Source organism: Triplophysa rosa, linkage group LG16, assembly GCF_024868665.1.
Source record: "Triplophysa rosa linkage group LG16, Trosa_1v2, whole genome shotgun sequence".
Taxonomy (NCBI): Eukaryota; Metazoa; Chordata; class Actinopteri; order Cypriniformes; family Nemacheilidae; genus Triplophysa; species Triplophysa rosa.
Window position 1 is genome coordinate 4,072,747 of NC_079905.1, and position 17,057 is coordinate 4,089,803.

A 17,057-nucleotide genomic window follows, 5' to 3' on the forward strand; every position below is an offset into this window, starting at 1 on the left:
GCTGAATTAAATAACACAATTAAACATTACATACAAATAATAAATTAAGAAAAGCTAAAATGCAAAGAGTTTTACAATTAACAATCACATATTCTTTCGTTGCCTGCTTTGTTTTCATGACGGAGAACCGCCTCTAGTCGGAGCTGTGCGCGTCATCTGAGGGCGCGATTAGGGCTGGACTGGCGGAAGTCCCCGCCCCTGCCATATATGGGCACAGCCTTCTCTCACCCTGAGTCACAGTCTGCATGTGCTTTCATTGAGGTAGGGTGGGGTGCCTTTTATTCCTTCGTTTCAATTCGTTTTGCTGAATGGCATTTAAACTACATTTATAAATATTATTAAGGATATGATTGATGGTTTAAATACGATTTGTTACCTTGTGATTCTGGTCTTTGTTGACTTTGATACCGTAGATAATGCTGAGTAATTAGATTTTGCAGTTTGATGCGACCACCTGCTTTTTTTATCTTGAATGCTGAATGACGTTTCTGAACAAAAAGTTTCTGAAATAAGTTTGAAATGGTCTTGCATTGACAGTGGTTTGTGGTTTAGTTCCACCCTTACTGGTAAATGTTAGCTGTCGTCTAATGACAAAGACATACATTTTTAATAAAATTACATTCTTCGTGTTATCGGCTTCAGTATTTTACTTTTTCTAAGACATGGAACAAAATGTTTTTTGTCATTTTTAATTGCACCAACCATTAAGCCCTAAAACTGTTATGACCAACCCCATGTGACGTTTGTTTGGTTGTGATAATGGTTTTGAAATGCTGTTAGATGTGTTTGTAGCTACTTCTGTCTGATCTGACGCTTGCAAATCATTTTTTGGGGTGTAAATTTATGGGGTGGTTTCCCAGACAGGGATTAGTATAAACTAGGACTAGTCCATAGTTAAATTGGGATATGTAGATAGTTTTTACAAACAAGCCTTACTAAAACCATTACTTGTGTGCATTTTAAGACAACACAATGGCACTAATGTATTTAATAAGATATGTCTTTGCAAGTTGGTTTCAGTTTGGACAGGTCTAACATTTATTTTAGTCTAGGACTAGTCTTAAACCCTGTACGAGAAACCGCCTCATGTAGTCTGGATTTAACCACATTATTATTATAGTGCATCTGAGGTCATTGCATCATTCTCTAGGTTTGGTTTATGTAATCTTATCTTGCCTGATGAAATTAAAGATTTTAAATATGCAAAAACCTCTATGGAATTATTTTTATTTTTATTAGTATTTCACATATACACGTGTATCTGAAAAAAAATCATATAGACTAATTTACAGGTTGTAGTCCAGAGCATGTACTGTATATGCATAATTTCTATTCAAAAGGAAAACAAAACTTGACAGCTGCATTATTCACAATTGAAACGTGTTTCATTCTGAATTGAATTGTCTGAGTTTGTGCTGACTCATTCAGTAATGTTAGATCATGTCTTGGCCAAAACAATGCACAGGAGCGTGGGGGGCCAAGATGAGGTCATTTCTTTCCTTTTCTAAAAAGATGAAGTCATAAATTATCTCACCCATGACAGATTTAATCCATTTTAATAATGCAAGGCAGATAACAATTCAAAAAAGATGTGCATGTGAACTCTGGCAGTTAAAGCGACTTGTTTTTTCTTTCAAGCACACATGCAATTCTATGTCAATATATTCATAAAACTGAAAGATGATATTTGTTGAAGGGTAGAAGGCCAAAACATTTAATGCGTTTACAATATACCCCTCTCTTTCTTTATCTTGGATTTGTATTAAACTTTTGTATAAAAATGAACTGGTAATATTTCAATGAATGCATACTTAAAATTGATCAAGGATGTCATATACAGGTTTTAGATTTTTACATTAAAGCGTAACCTATAAAATAATATTAAGAATATTTTTTTATAGAATTTTCTCCTCTTTCTGCTTTTGATATTGAAACCTTTGATACATTTAAAATAAACAAAACATTAGGGCTTTCGCAACACAAAGCCTAAAGTGAGTGTGACAGGTACATGCATTGACAGATATCCGCAGGCAGAATGTACAAATCCTTTGAATTTGCACATGAGTATTAAATGATCCGCTTTTATTGTTATTGGACCCAAGTCAATAAGCAGATCTCTCATTACCAACAAATAGGTTGCGCAACATTACTTTAACAAGTATTGAACAAGTTCTGCAAACGCTGTTTTAACAACATTGAATGAGAAGAGGTTATCAATGTGAGATGATGTAAAACTGCTAATTTAATGTGGCTGAATGCATTGCAGTTAATTGCTGTTGGTTATCAAAACACCTCAAATCAGAAATACTGCGTAATGTGTTGATGTGCAGCCAGCAGCCTGCATAAACCTCAGTGCGTGCATGCAAAGTGATTGACAGCTATTATGCGGCCTGAGAGATTAAGTTGTCAAGAAGATTTATTCGTTTTTTTTCCTAAATGTTATGGTTCTAGCAAATTCCTTAAGATCGACACTTGAAACAAAGCATATTGTCAATATATACAAAAAGAATAAATGCAAAGGTCAACAGTTTAAAAACATAAGAGTGGTTTTGTGTTTCATAGATCATGACTAAACATAATAATTTGAAGAGTTTGATTCCAAAATGAGATAACTTTGTTTTTAAAATCTTTCAAAAATCATGTTTTTTTTTGTGCACTCCAATTAATATCAATCAAAGGCAGTTGTTTTGTTTTGATTTAAGCCATAATAACTAAAAAAATACAGCTAACTAACACAAGAAAACGCAATAAAAACATGATTTTAGAAAATATATAACGGAGTTATCTCATTTTGGAACCAAACTCTTGATTTGTAGCAGCATGTTTTTCTAGTGTTAGAAAAGCTTGAATGCTATGCAGTCATTATAATCTCAGTTGGGTTTACACATGCCAAATGGGCGGGGGGGTCTGAAATACCGTTTTTGTGGATCAAGCATAGCTTCAGAGGTTTCTTCTCCATGTTTCTCACTGAAGAAGAATAACGCTCTGGTTTAATGGACACAGGCTACTGTACAGGCAGGCTGTGGAATGAAACCTGGACGCTGGGCTTAATAAAGCCTGTTTGAAAAGTTCTGTTGATGTGCTCTCTTTATAGCTTCAGAACTGTGGCGTTTATTGACATTAATGTCATGTTGTCATTGAGTTGGCCTGACTCTGAATGTAGACATACAGGCATGAGCTAAGCATGTGAATGATGCTGAAATTCCTTGTCACGTGCCAGAAACAGCTGCAAATAAGAGTCTAAAGTAAAAACATCGGAACTCGCAGATGAGATGAGAACAGAAGTCATTTTTTAAAGTTAAAATACTTCCTCCAAGCCTTGTTTAATGTGAAGGTAATATTAAACGCATTTTCAAGATTGCTCAGTTTATTTACGTAGCGACATTGGCCTTTTTTTGGGTGGGGCTGTTTGTCACATTGATACATCTATACATATGCCTCGCTCCTATACGTAAATCATCTGCATTATTGAACGGTCAAAGGCGTTGCATGATTTTTATTGTGAGTGACGACAGCAACTGAAATGTTGACCATTTCAAGTTTGGATGTGTCGAGTCCTTGACTTGTCTCAAGTGGTCAATTATGGCATCTACCCATATTTGTCTATGGTTCAGACTAGAGGATTGTTCTGGGGATCACTGTTCATTTTTTACTTTTGCAATTTGGTGCCACTATTTTAATGCCCATTTTTAGGAAGGACATTTTTCAAGTATTCAGGTTGATTATGTCCGAAATAATATCTGACTGGAATAGAATAAACATACTGTAATATTCTTTGCAGTTTTCTTCATTATTTAAAAAAATTCAAGATTTAAATGGTTTTAGAAAGATTTACTTGACAGTAAATCAGAGACAGAACTGAATGTGTGTGTTTTTGTGAGTAAATTCTTGTTTATGACATCTTTCCTTAAGGGAAACTGTGTTTGAGAGAACTGGACCGTGGCCCATCAGACCAGCCAGACTGCAGACAAACCATTAGACTGCAAATAATTAAACACTTGAAAAGCAGCAACAGTGATTCAGAATTAGCGATGACGACAGATGTGAAATGGTGTTTGAGAGATAGACGAAATAATAAGATATGGGCGTGTGAGCTGAGAGAGAGAACATGAAGTCTTGTACGCGAGCTGCGTAGGGTGTGTCAGCGTTTATCTATGGAATGCAAAATGATTCAATTTTTTATTTGAATTATCTTTGCATCTTTCTGTCAGACGTCTTTTCTGGGTATGTTCCAGTTTTGAAGATTACTCTGAACGTATGTCTCTTATGATCTTGAATACCTCAAGACGTAGTTAAAATGCTTAGTTAATTTTTTTGTCAAAAATCAGCTCGTTTTATCTTTATAAAAACATTCTAGGGGGCTCCTAAAAAAGTAGATCATGAAGAATGTACACAACCTTCTTTAAATTCAGCGTTGAAATATGAAATTTAAGATTAATATTAAAGCATTTTTTGGTCACTAAATTGTTTCCGAACTTTTGTTTGTGTTATTTTATATGATTAACAGTTATTCTAAAAGGTGAAAGTAATCATAATGAAGAATGAAGAGGTGTCCAAACTTTCAACTGGCAGTTTATGTATTTAAGTGTGCTTTGCATACATGTTTTATGTTACATGTCAATCTTCAAATCTTTCTGACACGGTTGATGTGTTCTTTTCACTGTACTCGAGTGCAAGTGTGTTAGGTGTGCAGGTTCACCCTCCGGCTGTTGTACTTTCTTTGATGTCACACATGTCCCCCTCCGCTCGGCATGTAGGAAAGAAACATTTAAGCGCTGATGGTTTTTTACATTCACACCACACACACAAAGAGAGGAAAAAGCAAAACATAAATTTTACCAAGTTTTTTTAACTTGTATACATGTAAGGTGCATGATATGGCCTCCAAGCACATTTGAAAAACAACACTAAAAAATAACACTACATTTCTCAAAATTATGGGTCCGGATTCCCGGACACTTTTAAACCAGGACTAGGCCTTAGTTAAATTAAGATACATTTTAAGATATGAGTTGTTGTCGATCAAGACCTCTAGTTAGTCTGGGGCTTAAGCCTTGTCTGGAAAACCGCCCCATTATCTTATCATTTCAAAAACATTAAATTAATGCTGCAATATTATTTTTGTTGATTGGTAGCATTATGTATCTGATGAAATTGATAAATTCGATATTTTTATCTAATCAGAATCAAATTGCATGCAACTTTGCAAATCTCACTTCTTTATTAGGACGTTCTTACTACTTTTTTAACCCAAATGACTGAAAATTCAGAAAAAAGTAGTTCTTTCACGTTCAGTTTGACAAAAACACATTTACTACAGCATCTTATGAAAAGAAACCTATAATTTTTTTAAAACATTTTTACAAGCAGTAATTGTAGTTTTGTCTTTCTTGTAAACCTGGTCAGCAGTATTTACAGTCCGGAAGCGTGTGATTATACGCTCGTGCTGTGTGTTTATTATGTCTCTGGTATTTCACAGGTTTTTTTACATTTTTACATAAGCACACAGTTATCTCTTTAAAAAAAAAGATATCTAACCTGGGATAGCCACATGGCCATCTACACCCTCTCACTCACATCTGTCTGGCACACAGGGCTTGCCATCTGATTACACAAACATTCTTTATTCCTCACACCCTTGACTGGTATCTGGTGAAGCTTTTATACGTGAAATGAATCAGAAGTGGGTTCCAGTGATCTCTGTTTAACCGATATCTGTCCATCTGTCTGTGATCATCACTTCCCACAGGATCCGACCCTTTGCTTTCCCTGTTCTCCTGCACGGACATGTTGAGGTCTTGACTAGAATACAGTCACTTCCGAGATATGTAGAATAGATGTTACTTTGTAGTCATGTGGGAACTCGTTGATGCACAAAAGCAAGCACAAAACTAAAAATTTAATTTTGAGTGAATTTGTGAAATTTGTAAATGCATTTTCAATTTTGTTTATAGATTTATATACACGACTCAACACTTTTTCTCATTCTACAAACATTATTTCTGGCCCCAGCAACCCTTAAAATATTTTTTAAATATGTATTGTATACGATATAAAACATTCATTGGCCCATTTTTATTGTTGATCCATTTTTTTCTTTGTGTTAAGATAAAGTGAAAGCAAGTTGAAATATGTAAACAGACGGCAAACAGTCCAGCGCTATGATGTGAATTACAAAACCCTTAAGCCTCTGCATTAACTATATTGAATTACATAATAAAATGATGATTTGTCCCATTCTTCCTGTTATTTTAGTCCTCCGTCTCTCATTATAGTCTTCAAGTCAGATTTGTCCGTCATAAGGGTTTACACATGTTTCCATTGTGTTTGTAACATGGACATTTCACAGTTCTGTTTGCTATGGAGATTAATGAATAATTGAGCTTGTGTTTTTTTTCTGGTTTGTTCTAAAGTCTGTTTGGAAAATGATGTCCCTCCTAGTCTCATTTTCTTTAATTATCTGCCCTTCACACCCAGTGTTTTTGGATCTCATATCTGTGTTTTACTTGTTCCACTTTCACAGAGATCTGCATCCAGAAGTTGATTCTCTTCGGGGAGATCATTCAGGTATGCACATTTTCTCTCATTTGTGTTTCTTGAACTATGGACACTTCAACAGATTTCAACATTACGGTTTATTATATTAACACTTTTTTTATAGCAAGAGTTAATGGTTTATTTTCGCGACATTTCAGATGCCTTTTACATATTGACTTTAGTGCTTTACCCAGACCAAGTAGACTCAGACTTTCTTAAAATATTTTTTTTTCTTAAAATAGATTTAATCATAAATCCATAAAATGAAATTATAATTATGAATTTAATTGACAAGTTTATATGTGTATATACTTTGAGTATATACACATAAACCAAACTCTTCATGTGTATATATATATATATATATACAGTATATGAAGAGTTTGGTTTCAAAATGAGGTAACTCTGTTTTTAAAATTATTTATTTTTTATTGTGCATTTCAATTAATATCAATCAAACTGCAACTGGTTTATCTTAATTTAAGACATAATAAAAAATACAGCTAACTAACACAATAAAACACAATAAAAACATGATAACATAATAAAAGACTAGATTTTTGAAAAAAGTTATCTCATTATCTCATATATTATATATATATATATATATACACTCACCTAAAGGATTATTAGGAACACCATACTAATACGGTGTTTGACCCCCTTTCGCCTTCAGAACTGCCTTAATTCTACGTGGCATTGATTCAACAAGGTGCTGAAAGCATTCTTTAGAAATGTTGGCCCATATTGATAGGATAGCATCTTGCAGTTGATGGAGATTTGTGGGATGCACATCCAGGGCACGAAGCTCCCGTTCCACCACATCCCAAAGATGTTCTATCGGGTTGAGATCTGGTGACTGTGGGGGCCATTCTAGTACAGTGAACTCATTGTCATGTTCAAGAAACCAATTTGAAATGATTCGAGCTTTGTGACATGGTGCATTATCCTGCTGGAAGTAGCCATTAGAGGATGGGTACATGGTGGTCATAAAGGGATGGACATGGTCAGAAACAATGCTCAGGTAGGCCGTGGCATTTAAACGATGCCCAATTGGCACTAAGGGGCCTAAAGTGTGCCAAGAAAACATCCCCCACACCATTACACCACCACCACCAGCCTGCACAGTGGTAACAAGGCATGATGGATCCATGTTCTCATTCTGTTTACGCCAAATTCTGACTCTACCATTTGAATGTCTCAACAGAAATCGAGACTCATCAGACCAGGCAACATTTTTCCAGTCTTCAACTGTCCAATTTTGGTGAGCTCGTGCAAATTGTAGCCTCTTTTTCCTATTTGTAGTGGAGATGAGTGGTACCCGGTGGGGTCTTCTGCTGTTGTAGCCCATCTGCCTCAAGGTTGTGCGTGTTGTGGCTTCACAAATGCTTTGCTGCATACCTCGGTTGTAACGAGTGGTTATTTCAGTCAAAGTTGCTCTTCTATCAGCTTGAATCAGTCGGCCCATTCTCCTCTGACCTCTAGCATCAACAAGGCATTTTCGCCCACAGGACTGCCGCATACTGGATGTTTTTCCCTTTTCACACCATTCTTTGTAAACCCTAGAAATGGTTGTGCGTGAAAATCCCAGTAACTGAGCAGATTGTGAAATACTCAGACCGGCCCGTCTGGCACCAACAACCATGCCACGCTCAAAATTGCTTAAATCACCTTTCTTTCCCATTCTGACATTCAGTTTGGAGTTCAGGAGATTGTCTTGACCAGGACCACACCCCTAAATGCATTGAAGCAACTGCCATGTGATTGGTTGATTAGATAATTGCATTAATGAGAAATTGAACAGGTGTTCCTAATAATCCTTTAGGTGAGTGTATATATATATATATATTTATAAATATATTTAAAAGTGTAATATACTTGTTTACTAAGGGACAAAAGGTTTAATTTGGTTAATTTGCATGTTTTACTTGTATTAATAATGCTTATTAGATGTTATGAAATTAACCTCAGCAAGACATTAGACAAATTGTTCTGGTGGACAAATTTAATAAACGTATACAGGGCAAATTACACACGTTAACCATCAGCTATACGTTCTTCAAAACCCCTTTAGACTCATTGGACAAATAAACACAATACCGCTGTGTTTGTGTTGTTCCTTGACCTTGTATTTTTAATCTCACAGCAAAGTGACAAGCCAAACCAGACACGAACAGATCAGAGGATCAGTGGAAAGGATTAAGGTACATTTAATGTGATGTAATATTAAACAGCAGACGGCGTGTGTATGTTGTGTGTTATGAAACCGTACATGCGTCTGTCTGTCTGTGTTATAGGTGATTGAGACAGATGTCGTCGACGGATGAAGAGCCGCAGGTGCAGGAGGTCGGTGTTGTCACTGCCCACTCATTAAACAAAGAAAATGTCTGTTTGTTTGTAACATTTTTATGTTGTCTGCAGGTGAGGTACAGCCTAAAGACACTGAGAGAGCAAATGGCAGCCAGACAGAACAATAATAACAACAATAAGGTACATATTACATTTTTGCTCAAGCTTATTTCATCCCAAAATTAAAAAAACAGATTTTTTTTGTCTAAATATCTTTTTGTCAGATTTCCCCATATACAGTAAGTAAAATAAATAGAATATATTAGTTCTATGTGTTAAATAAAATAATATATTGTATTTAATATATATGATATTTCTTATACTTTTTAAATATTTTAATTTAACTTATATTATAATTAATTATGAATTAAAGTTAATTAATTGCTATGTACCAGAAGTTTCAGTTTTTCTATTTGCTTGCAAGCCTTTGCAAATTTGTACAAAATACTTTTTACAGTTGTCACACATCATTTGTAAAATACAAATTGTTTTTTGTCCTAGTTCCCATCCAACGGACACAAGGTCAACACTGTCATCAGTAAACCTCACGGCACCAATGGCATGGTGAACGGATTCTTCTCTAAATGTCAGGTGAATTATCTGTCACACAGTTACTCACTTTCACCATTAGAAACACACCTATTTAGCAAGAATGCATAGGCTGGTCACACACACGTAAACAAACAAACAAATAAACCGAGACGCTCCCATTGCAAGAGAATGAAGGCATTCAAAAAATGGCCAGAGAGCCGTGTTTTAAAGAGAGAGGATAAAGCTGTGTACATTTGATTACATACAGTAGAGGCCGCCTATACATCTTAATGCACTGATAGAGATGTTCACGCAAAAAATGGCCAAAGCAACAGCAGCTTTGTTTTTATGTTTACAACCCCATGTGCTGGGATTCGGGTGCGTTTGCAAATGAACATTTTGCTCTTGACTTGCAAAAAGTCTCACCCATCAATTCCTTTGGGAGCAGCGCTTGCCAAATTTGTGGCTGCTCGTTAAACACGCCATCATATCTCCTGACTTCAGCTACACAACAAGAGCGTCTCTCACGCGCACGACCCGTATCATCGTCCCTCCCTCCCTCTCTTCTGTTCTTCTCCTCATGATTGAGAATAATAATTACACATATGATTGCAGTCATGTGAGAGGATTTGAAGTCACTATGGACTAATACGCATCCACGAACGTGTTTGTTAGGCTGAGAAACCCATTACACATGGGAGATGATAACATAATCTTATATCGACCATTCGTGCACATTCACAGGGCAAAGAAGATGAAGACAACTGCGTGACCCTGAGAGAGGTCATCAAACATCTGTACACTCGTCTGCAAGAGATGGAACAAAGACATCAGGAAGAGAAAGAGAGACTGCAGGTCAGACCAAGTTGTTAACGCTCAATAGAAATTCAGTTTACTTTCATTTCTGTAATTGATCACTGTTTAAAACCTTCATTAGGAAGAGAACCGTGAAATTCAACAGCGCTGTTTGGAAGAGCACAACAATCGTGTGCAGAGGGCTGAAACGAGAGCAGAAGAACAGAGTCGAAACATGGAAGACATGCAGAAGCGTATGAGTTCTTTGGAGCTGGAAAATGTCAAGCTACGGGAAAAATTGGCCGCTAGTGAACTTGAAAAACAGCAGGGAATGAAAAAAGTAGATTCTGAGAACAGGTGAGCAAATTAATACTGCTCACTAAAACAGTTGGGTTAAAATTGACCCAACAAATAGCACCGACCCATTGTTGGGACAAGTTTAACCCAGCAGTTGGGTTATGAAATAACTAATTTGTTGGGTCATTTTTGCCAACATGTTATTTATTATTTGATTGTTTTTATTAGGGCTGTCAAACGATTAATCGCGATTAATCGCATCCAGAATAAAAGTTTGTATTTACTTAATATGTGTCCGTGCAATGTGCATATTAATTTTGTATTTATAAATACAAAAACATACACATAAATGTGTATATATATTTAATACAATTTTGAGATGTATTATTTATATTTTCCAATAACTTGAATTACATATAAATGTTTATTAATTTTTATATTTTTCTTAAATATATGCATGTATGTGTATGTGTTTATAAACACAACGTTAATATGCACAGTACACAGACATATATTATGTAAACACAAACTTTTATTCTGGATGCGATTAATCGCGATTAATCATTTGACAGCCCTAGTTTTTATTATTTTTGGCCATCCTATTTATTATTATTTTATTGCAGTGCAAACAAATCATGCACAACATAGAAATACCTTTATTATAATTTATTTCCAATACAATAGGTTTTGGTTGCAGTTGTTTTATTTATGTACTTCCTTTTATCATAAAGTTACTAGCAATTAAGTATCAATTTACAAGAATCAAATAAATAAATAAACAGAACTGCGGCTAGTCTAGCTCATATAATTATAAACTACCTTAAAAGCTACCAAACAGCAGCACTGCCAGGCTTGGCATAGGCCTACTCCAAAATGTAAATTAACAACACGTGTCAACTGCTTAAAGACGGTCTTCTATTGCTCCTCCTGATACTGAATGATGTTTTTTCCAGCCTATAAACATATATGCTCTTCAGTAAATATGCACACATACACCGTATTATTATTATTATTATTATTACAATAATTATTTATAATTAAAACTGTTTTGTCAAAAATGATGTACAGTCATGTGGAAAAAAGCACAAGCACACTTCAATATGATGAAGAATTCATAGGTCTTTACATCATAGCCTTATGACCTGTAGGGATCACACTTTTCCTATTAATTGTGAAAATTAGTACACAATGTTAATTTCATGTGTCATATGATAGATTATATTAATTAATTAATTGTGTACACGTTTCATTACATATTTGTGTAAATGTCAAAAATGAAACATTTTAGGTCTTTTTTCCTAACAGGACGTTTTCAGACATTATCTCTTACAAGCAAATTTGTCAGTTAAGGCTTCAGGCTCCCACTTCTGAAGATTTCCTTCGCATATAATCTTTCTAAAAGATAGATAAATATACTGAAAGCTTGGCAATGAAGGCCATTGCTGCAAGTCTGTTATTAGCCTGTGACTGAGGCAAGCCCCCTCTTGTTTTGGTCAATGAACTCCAAAAAAAAATTATTTGCTGCTATTTGCTTTAAAAATATGATAAAATAAATAAATGTAATGAAATTAAATGAACACACTCGTCATGAATTCCGCTTTTGACTGAGTAGCGCCGCAGCGGTTGGGAGCCCTGACACTTCCGCTGGGTCCTAAAACTGGATTGCGCCGCCAAATATCTAAAGTATGATTTCCACAAAAGTTTATTACTTACCTAAAAATTTCAGACATAGAAAAACAAAGCGAGGGGGTGTCCCAAGCTATTTTTATCTACTTTTGAAATAGGTTAAAAGCAAGTGTTGGCGTCGACAGTCATGCTGATTATAAAAACAGTCGACAGAGATGTACGTTTGTGTTGCTATGAAAAAACACGGCATACAAAAATGTATATATTTACATTTGGCAGACGCTTTTATCCAAAGCGACTTACATTGTATTATACTGTACATTTGTTTCTGATATGTGCAGTCCCCTGGGATCGAACCCATGACGTTGCCGTTGCTAGCGCCATGCTCTAACCACTGAGCCACTTTTATTATTATTAATTTTATTAATAATAATAAAATTATTTATATATTATTATTTATATATTATTAATTTTATTAATATTATTAATATTAAAGTCCCAGTGAAATTAAAATTGACAATTCATATGTTTTCATGAAATATTGAAGCGTTTATATTAAATAGCTTATCAATGTGGGTCATTTTCTTTTTAAAATTCATGTACCCTCATAATCTTCAGTGAAAATCTGAAAATGCACTTCCATCGTGATGTAAATTAGATGGCTTGGGTGGAGCATCCGTTAACTCCTCCCCTTCAACTTTGGCGGAGCATCCTTTAACTCCTCCCCTTCAACTGTCAGTCTGCTGCCAGTTTCATTTCAAAATGCAACAGCTGTTTTTGCACATGCAATCAATTCGCAGTGAAAAATGCAAGCCACGCCCACAAATTTTCTCCTTTGAAATTCCTTTTCACTCGGAAATGTGTTAGAACACCGAAGTAAAAACGATCGCAACTTCCTGTTCACGAGGACTTTTTAATCGACCTCCATCTGTCAGCAGTGGCGCTGGTCGACCGTTGAAATTTGACTTAACCGCTCACGCAGCTCAATTTTAACCCAACTGGCTGGGTTGTTACAGAAATGACCCAATGAACGTCCGAAATAACCCAACAAAATGACCCAATATTTCTAACCCAAATAATGGCTTACAAAAACAACACAACGTTTTTTAGAGTGTGATGACAGATTTGTTGCTGACCTAAATAATTACTTTTATATGCACAAATGTTGTAGGTGAATGTCATGCTTGACAATGTTCCCTTGGTTACGTTAATTGTTTTCGATCTGCAATTTGGTAACCGGTTGGCCTATTTGGAACTCTGCGTGTGTGTTGCTGTGGTAACTCATATCTTAAAACAACCCCTCTTACACAATAACACTAAATGGAATTTAGTGGAGTATGACTCATAAAAGCGGACTTACCGTTTATCATTGCTCATTCATTTATGAGCTATGTTCTCATAGTGTGTATATATATATATACTGCAAGATTTTAGTTTCTTTAAACTAAAAGATAATAAAAATTGCAAAAACAAATCTTAATGTAGTAGGGCCATGATTAAAGGCTGGAATACACTGCAAGACTTTTGCTCATATTTTGCCGCTAGTCTGCAGATTTGATCGCATAGTGTGATGTCTAGTTAAAAAAAATCTGTTCAATTGTGTAGTGTATTCCAGCCTTAATATGTTTGACAATCTCTAACCATTAGGCCACGACTGCATTGAATGACCTAATCATTGCTTATTTATGCTGATTCAGAAGAACTTCCTGTTTCACTACACAAAACGTCTGAACAAAACACAACTAACAGAATATTTATATGATTAAAAATATTTTTTAAGTGTAATTGTGTATGTGAGATTTAACATAATAATAAATAAATAAAAACCGCAAGTGCTTCTGTACTAGTGTTTACATCTTGCGAAGTGGTCTATACTGTAATATACAAAATAGCATATGTTGAATTGACTCAAATCATATCATATTGAATTGATAGTGCAAGTCTCTGGGATATTCTGGACTGTGAAACTTCCACTGGTCTGGACAAACCAAGGGCATGTGAAGACTGTAATGTCTGTGAATTAAATTATTGTTTGCTCTTGTAGAATATGTCTGAATATTTGTTATGCAACTCATTCAGGACAATACTATAAAAGTACATACAAAAGAAAATATTGATATTTGTAAGTTTTGGTTTCTTTTATTTTGAAATGCTAATGTATGTAAATACACAAAAAAGAGAATGTAAGTTTAATAGCCCAGCACTGTGTGTTATATGTGCATGCGTGTTTTATCATGATGACATGTTTTGTGATCTACAGGTGTGTGCAGCTGGAGGAGGAGCTGGCGACTGTGAAGAATAAAAACCACAACTTAAATGACATGCTCACAAGTATACAGAAGAAAATTAAAAACATGATCGAACAGGTGACTTAACATACACATTCACAGATTACTTTTGAAACAGTCAATCACGGTCAAAAAACAGATATAGAAAATCTCAATTTTAGGGTGTCAGCTTAAGGACACAAATTTTGTTTCAGATGTGAATTTTGTTGAACTGCTTTTTCATAAAATATTACAAAGGCAAGTAGTTTTCTGTGAAATAACATCAATAGCTATCAATAAATCATTCACAATAAGAATGGAGCATGCAGGCTGTTTCATAAGTGTGTAGGATGAATGTTTACTCAAGATACATGCTAATAAAGAATAAAGAGGGACGTAAAGAGGAAAGATGATCGGGCATGTCCTTAGTTCTGCTCAATAAAAACAAAGCAAGGTTGTTATGTGGAGTGTGTGGAAGTGAAACGCAAACTCGGTTATAAATAAAAGATGCAGTCATTTCCCTGTCAACCAACCGGCACACTTTAGCTCTCATGTTACATGTAACCACTACATCAGTGCACACTAAAACCGTGAGTGCAAGATATGCATAGAAAATTCCACAAGAGTTTTGTATATTTAATATTTTAATTAAATAGTAATGACTTTTATAAAGGTAAAAGGTACAAGAGATCTTTCTAGATTGTGAATAAAGTCACAAGAGCTATAATATACAGTATATGTATATAAAATCTGTTAGAATGGTGTAAAAGTAATGGTATTTTGTCGCGTATTGGCGTAAGTGACATTGTTAAATTTCTTACATCTGTATAAACAGGTGCAAAACTCCCGAACCATCATCGAACAAAGAAACAGAATGATCAATGACCTTACAGAAAGAGTTTCATTTCTTGAAGCTGAGGTTAGTGGCTGTACTATTTCAGAGATTCTTTAATTTCCTTATTTTTTCTTTGTTTAGCATTCTGTGTGTTACTGTAACATATTTCTTCTGCAGAACAGAGAGATGCATGATCGGATGGAGTTTTATCGTGAAAATCAAGTGCCTACATCTTATAACTCAGACACAGGATCCAAAGTTGTCTACAGGTATGGCTTACTTAATGGCATATTATTACCTAATACATGTTGTATTTAGGTACATTTCAACTGTAGACTTCAGTCAATTAAATATGAGAAATATTACCTTACTTTTTTGTCTGTGAGTAATTTTACCAGTTTGCCATAGATAATACTTATATATATAAAAATATATATTGTGCATGTATAAAAATATAAAAGGTATTTCTCATTTTGTATTATAGCAAACCTCTAATACCTACAAGCCCGGGAAACAAGTCTTTGCCCTTCATTAAAGTGATCGAGACAAAGTCTTGAATTAATCTGACGGAAGATGACATTAAATGAAAAACACCCCTGTGGAAGAAGCTCTTTGTTATGCACATATACAGTATGAGCAGCATTTTACCTTTCTGTATGTATATACATGTATGTCTTTTACCTGAAATGTGTTGCATTGGGTATAATAAATGGTCGTGGAAGTGTTTGTGAAATTGTGTTTCTACAAAATCTGTCAATATTTCTGTTTCAACATGTACATATAAAATAAGATAATGTAACCAAACCTTTGACTGATCTAGTAGTTTATTCTGACTGACAGCTGGTTTCATTCAGCGTGATGAAGCTGGAATCAGATTTATTTATCCTAGATATGTTATTTATATTATCGTACATACCGATATTTCACAGTGCTACTTATGAACCTATGTATATACATAAACACTAGTGAATAATTCATTGAACCTTGCAAACCTGCCTTTTCCTGTATTTGTATTGTATTAACATTACTGGTGTTGTAAAGAATGAATTTATATGTTACTGAATTAAGTGCGAGAACTTACCTTTTATCCATTTGTTATTAAATGTGAATGTTGTTCTTGTAGATGGAATTGTAGTACTTTGCACTTTTCTCTATCTGTACCTCAAGGGCTAATAAATAAAACTATTTAAGATTAATCACAGTACGTGTAAGAGTTTTTTGTCTATATATTTTCACTTTTTGTATATAGTGCATTATTGTTTTTATTTAATTCTCATTTTTTCTATCTTAATGTATATATGCACTATGTTTGCACCATGTGTACACTTTCTTCTGCACTAAGCTCCTGTCGCCAAGTCAAATTCCTTGTGTGTGTAAACACACTTGGTAATAAAGCTCCTTCTGATTCTTTACTTTATAAAGGCTTTTATAAAAAAAAATTTTTTTAAATGACCTGAGGAAATTGTGATTTTATTTTTCTTAGCATAGCTCTACATGCCAATTTTTGGTAAGAAACAAATATTCTGTACATAGCAAGAAAAAATGATAATTGAATTGAATATAAGTCGATATATGTTTTTGGGTTTGTTTAAAATAGTTTGATTATTGTTAATGGTGGCTGGCAGCAAGTTTAACTTATCAATGAAGTGCATGTCTCTTTTTGTAAATGTCTCAAAAGACAGGCTAATAGCTATAAGAAACTTGAATAAAAATATATTACTGTTTGTGGGACAATATATGTTGCTTATTATTTTAATGAAACCATAAGTTTACTTTTGTCCTTGGTATAATTAATGATACAAATTATTTTAGCTGTTGTT

General features: G+C 34.6%; 1 protein-coding gene across 4 annotated transcripts; it reads left to right on the forward strand.

Moving 5' to 3' along the window:
• The first annotated feature begins 233 nt into the window (after nt 1-233).
• Nucleotides 234-16,438, forward strand: tuft1b (tuftelin 1b). Of its 4 annotated transcripts, none has more exons than XM_057355061.1 (12): nt 234-261; nt 6,524-6,567; nt 8,684-8,741; nt 8,835-8,883; nt 8,959-9,027; nt 9,388-9,477; nt 10,162-10,272; nt 10,355-10,569; nt 14,396-14,501; nt 15,238-15,321; nt 15,415-15,506; nt 15,722-16,438. In XM_057355061.1, exons 4-12 carry the CDS (start codon nt 8,848-8,850, stop codon nt 15,792-15,794), a joined length of 876 nt encoding a protein of 291 aa, XP_057211044.1. In that variant the 5' UTR covers nt 234-261; nt 6,524-6,567; nt 8,684-8,741; nt 8,835-8,847; the 3' UTR covers nt 15,795-16,438. The 4 variants fall into 4 exon arrangements, with proteins under 4 accessions (XP_057211044.1, XP_057211043.1, XP_057211045.1 ...); XM_057355062.1 differs by lacking the exon at nt 234-261 and adding an exon at nt 7,745-8,362; XM_057355063.1 differs by lacking the exons at nt 234-261; nt 6,524-6,567 and adding exons at nt 7,787-7,801; nt 8,234-8,362.
• The last annotated feature ends 619 nt before the right edge of the window (nt 16,439-17,057 follow it).

Coding starts and splice junctions, on each gene's coding strand:
- tuft1b (XM_057355061.1), top strand. CDS start 8,848: ATGTCGTCGACGGATGAAGAGCCGCAGGTGCAGGAG. Junction 9,478..10,161: donor GATTCTTCTCTAAATGTCAG/GTGAATTATCTG, acceptor GCACATTCACAG/GGCAAAGAAGATGAAGACAA. Junction 15,322..15,414: donor TTTCATTTCTTGAAGCTGAG/GTTAGTGGCTGT, acceptor TTTCTTCTGCAG/AACAGAGAGATGCATGATCG.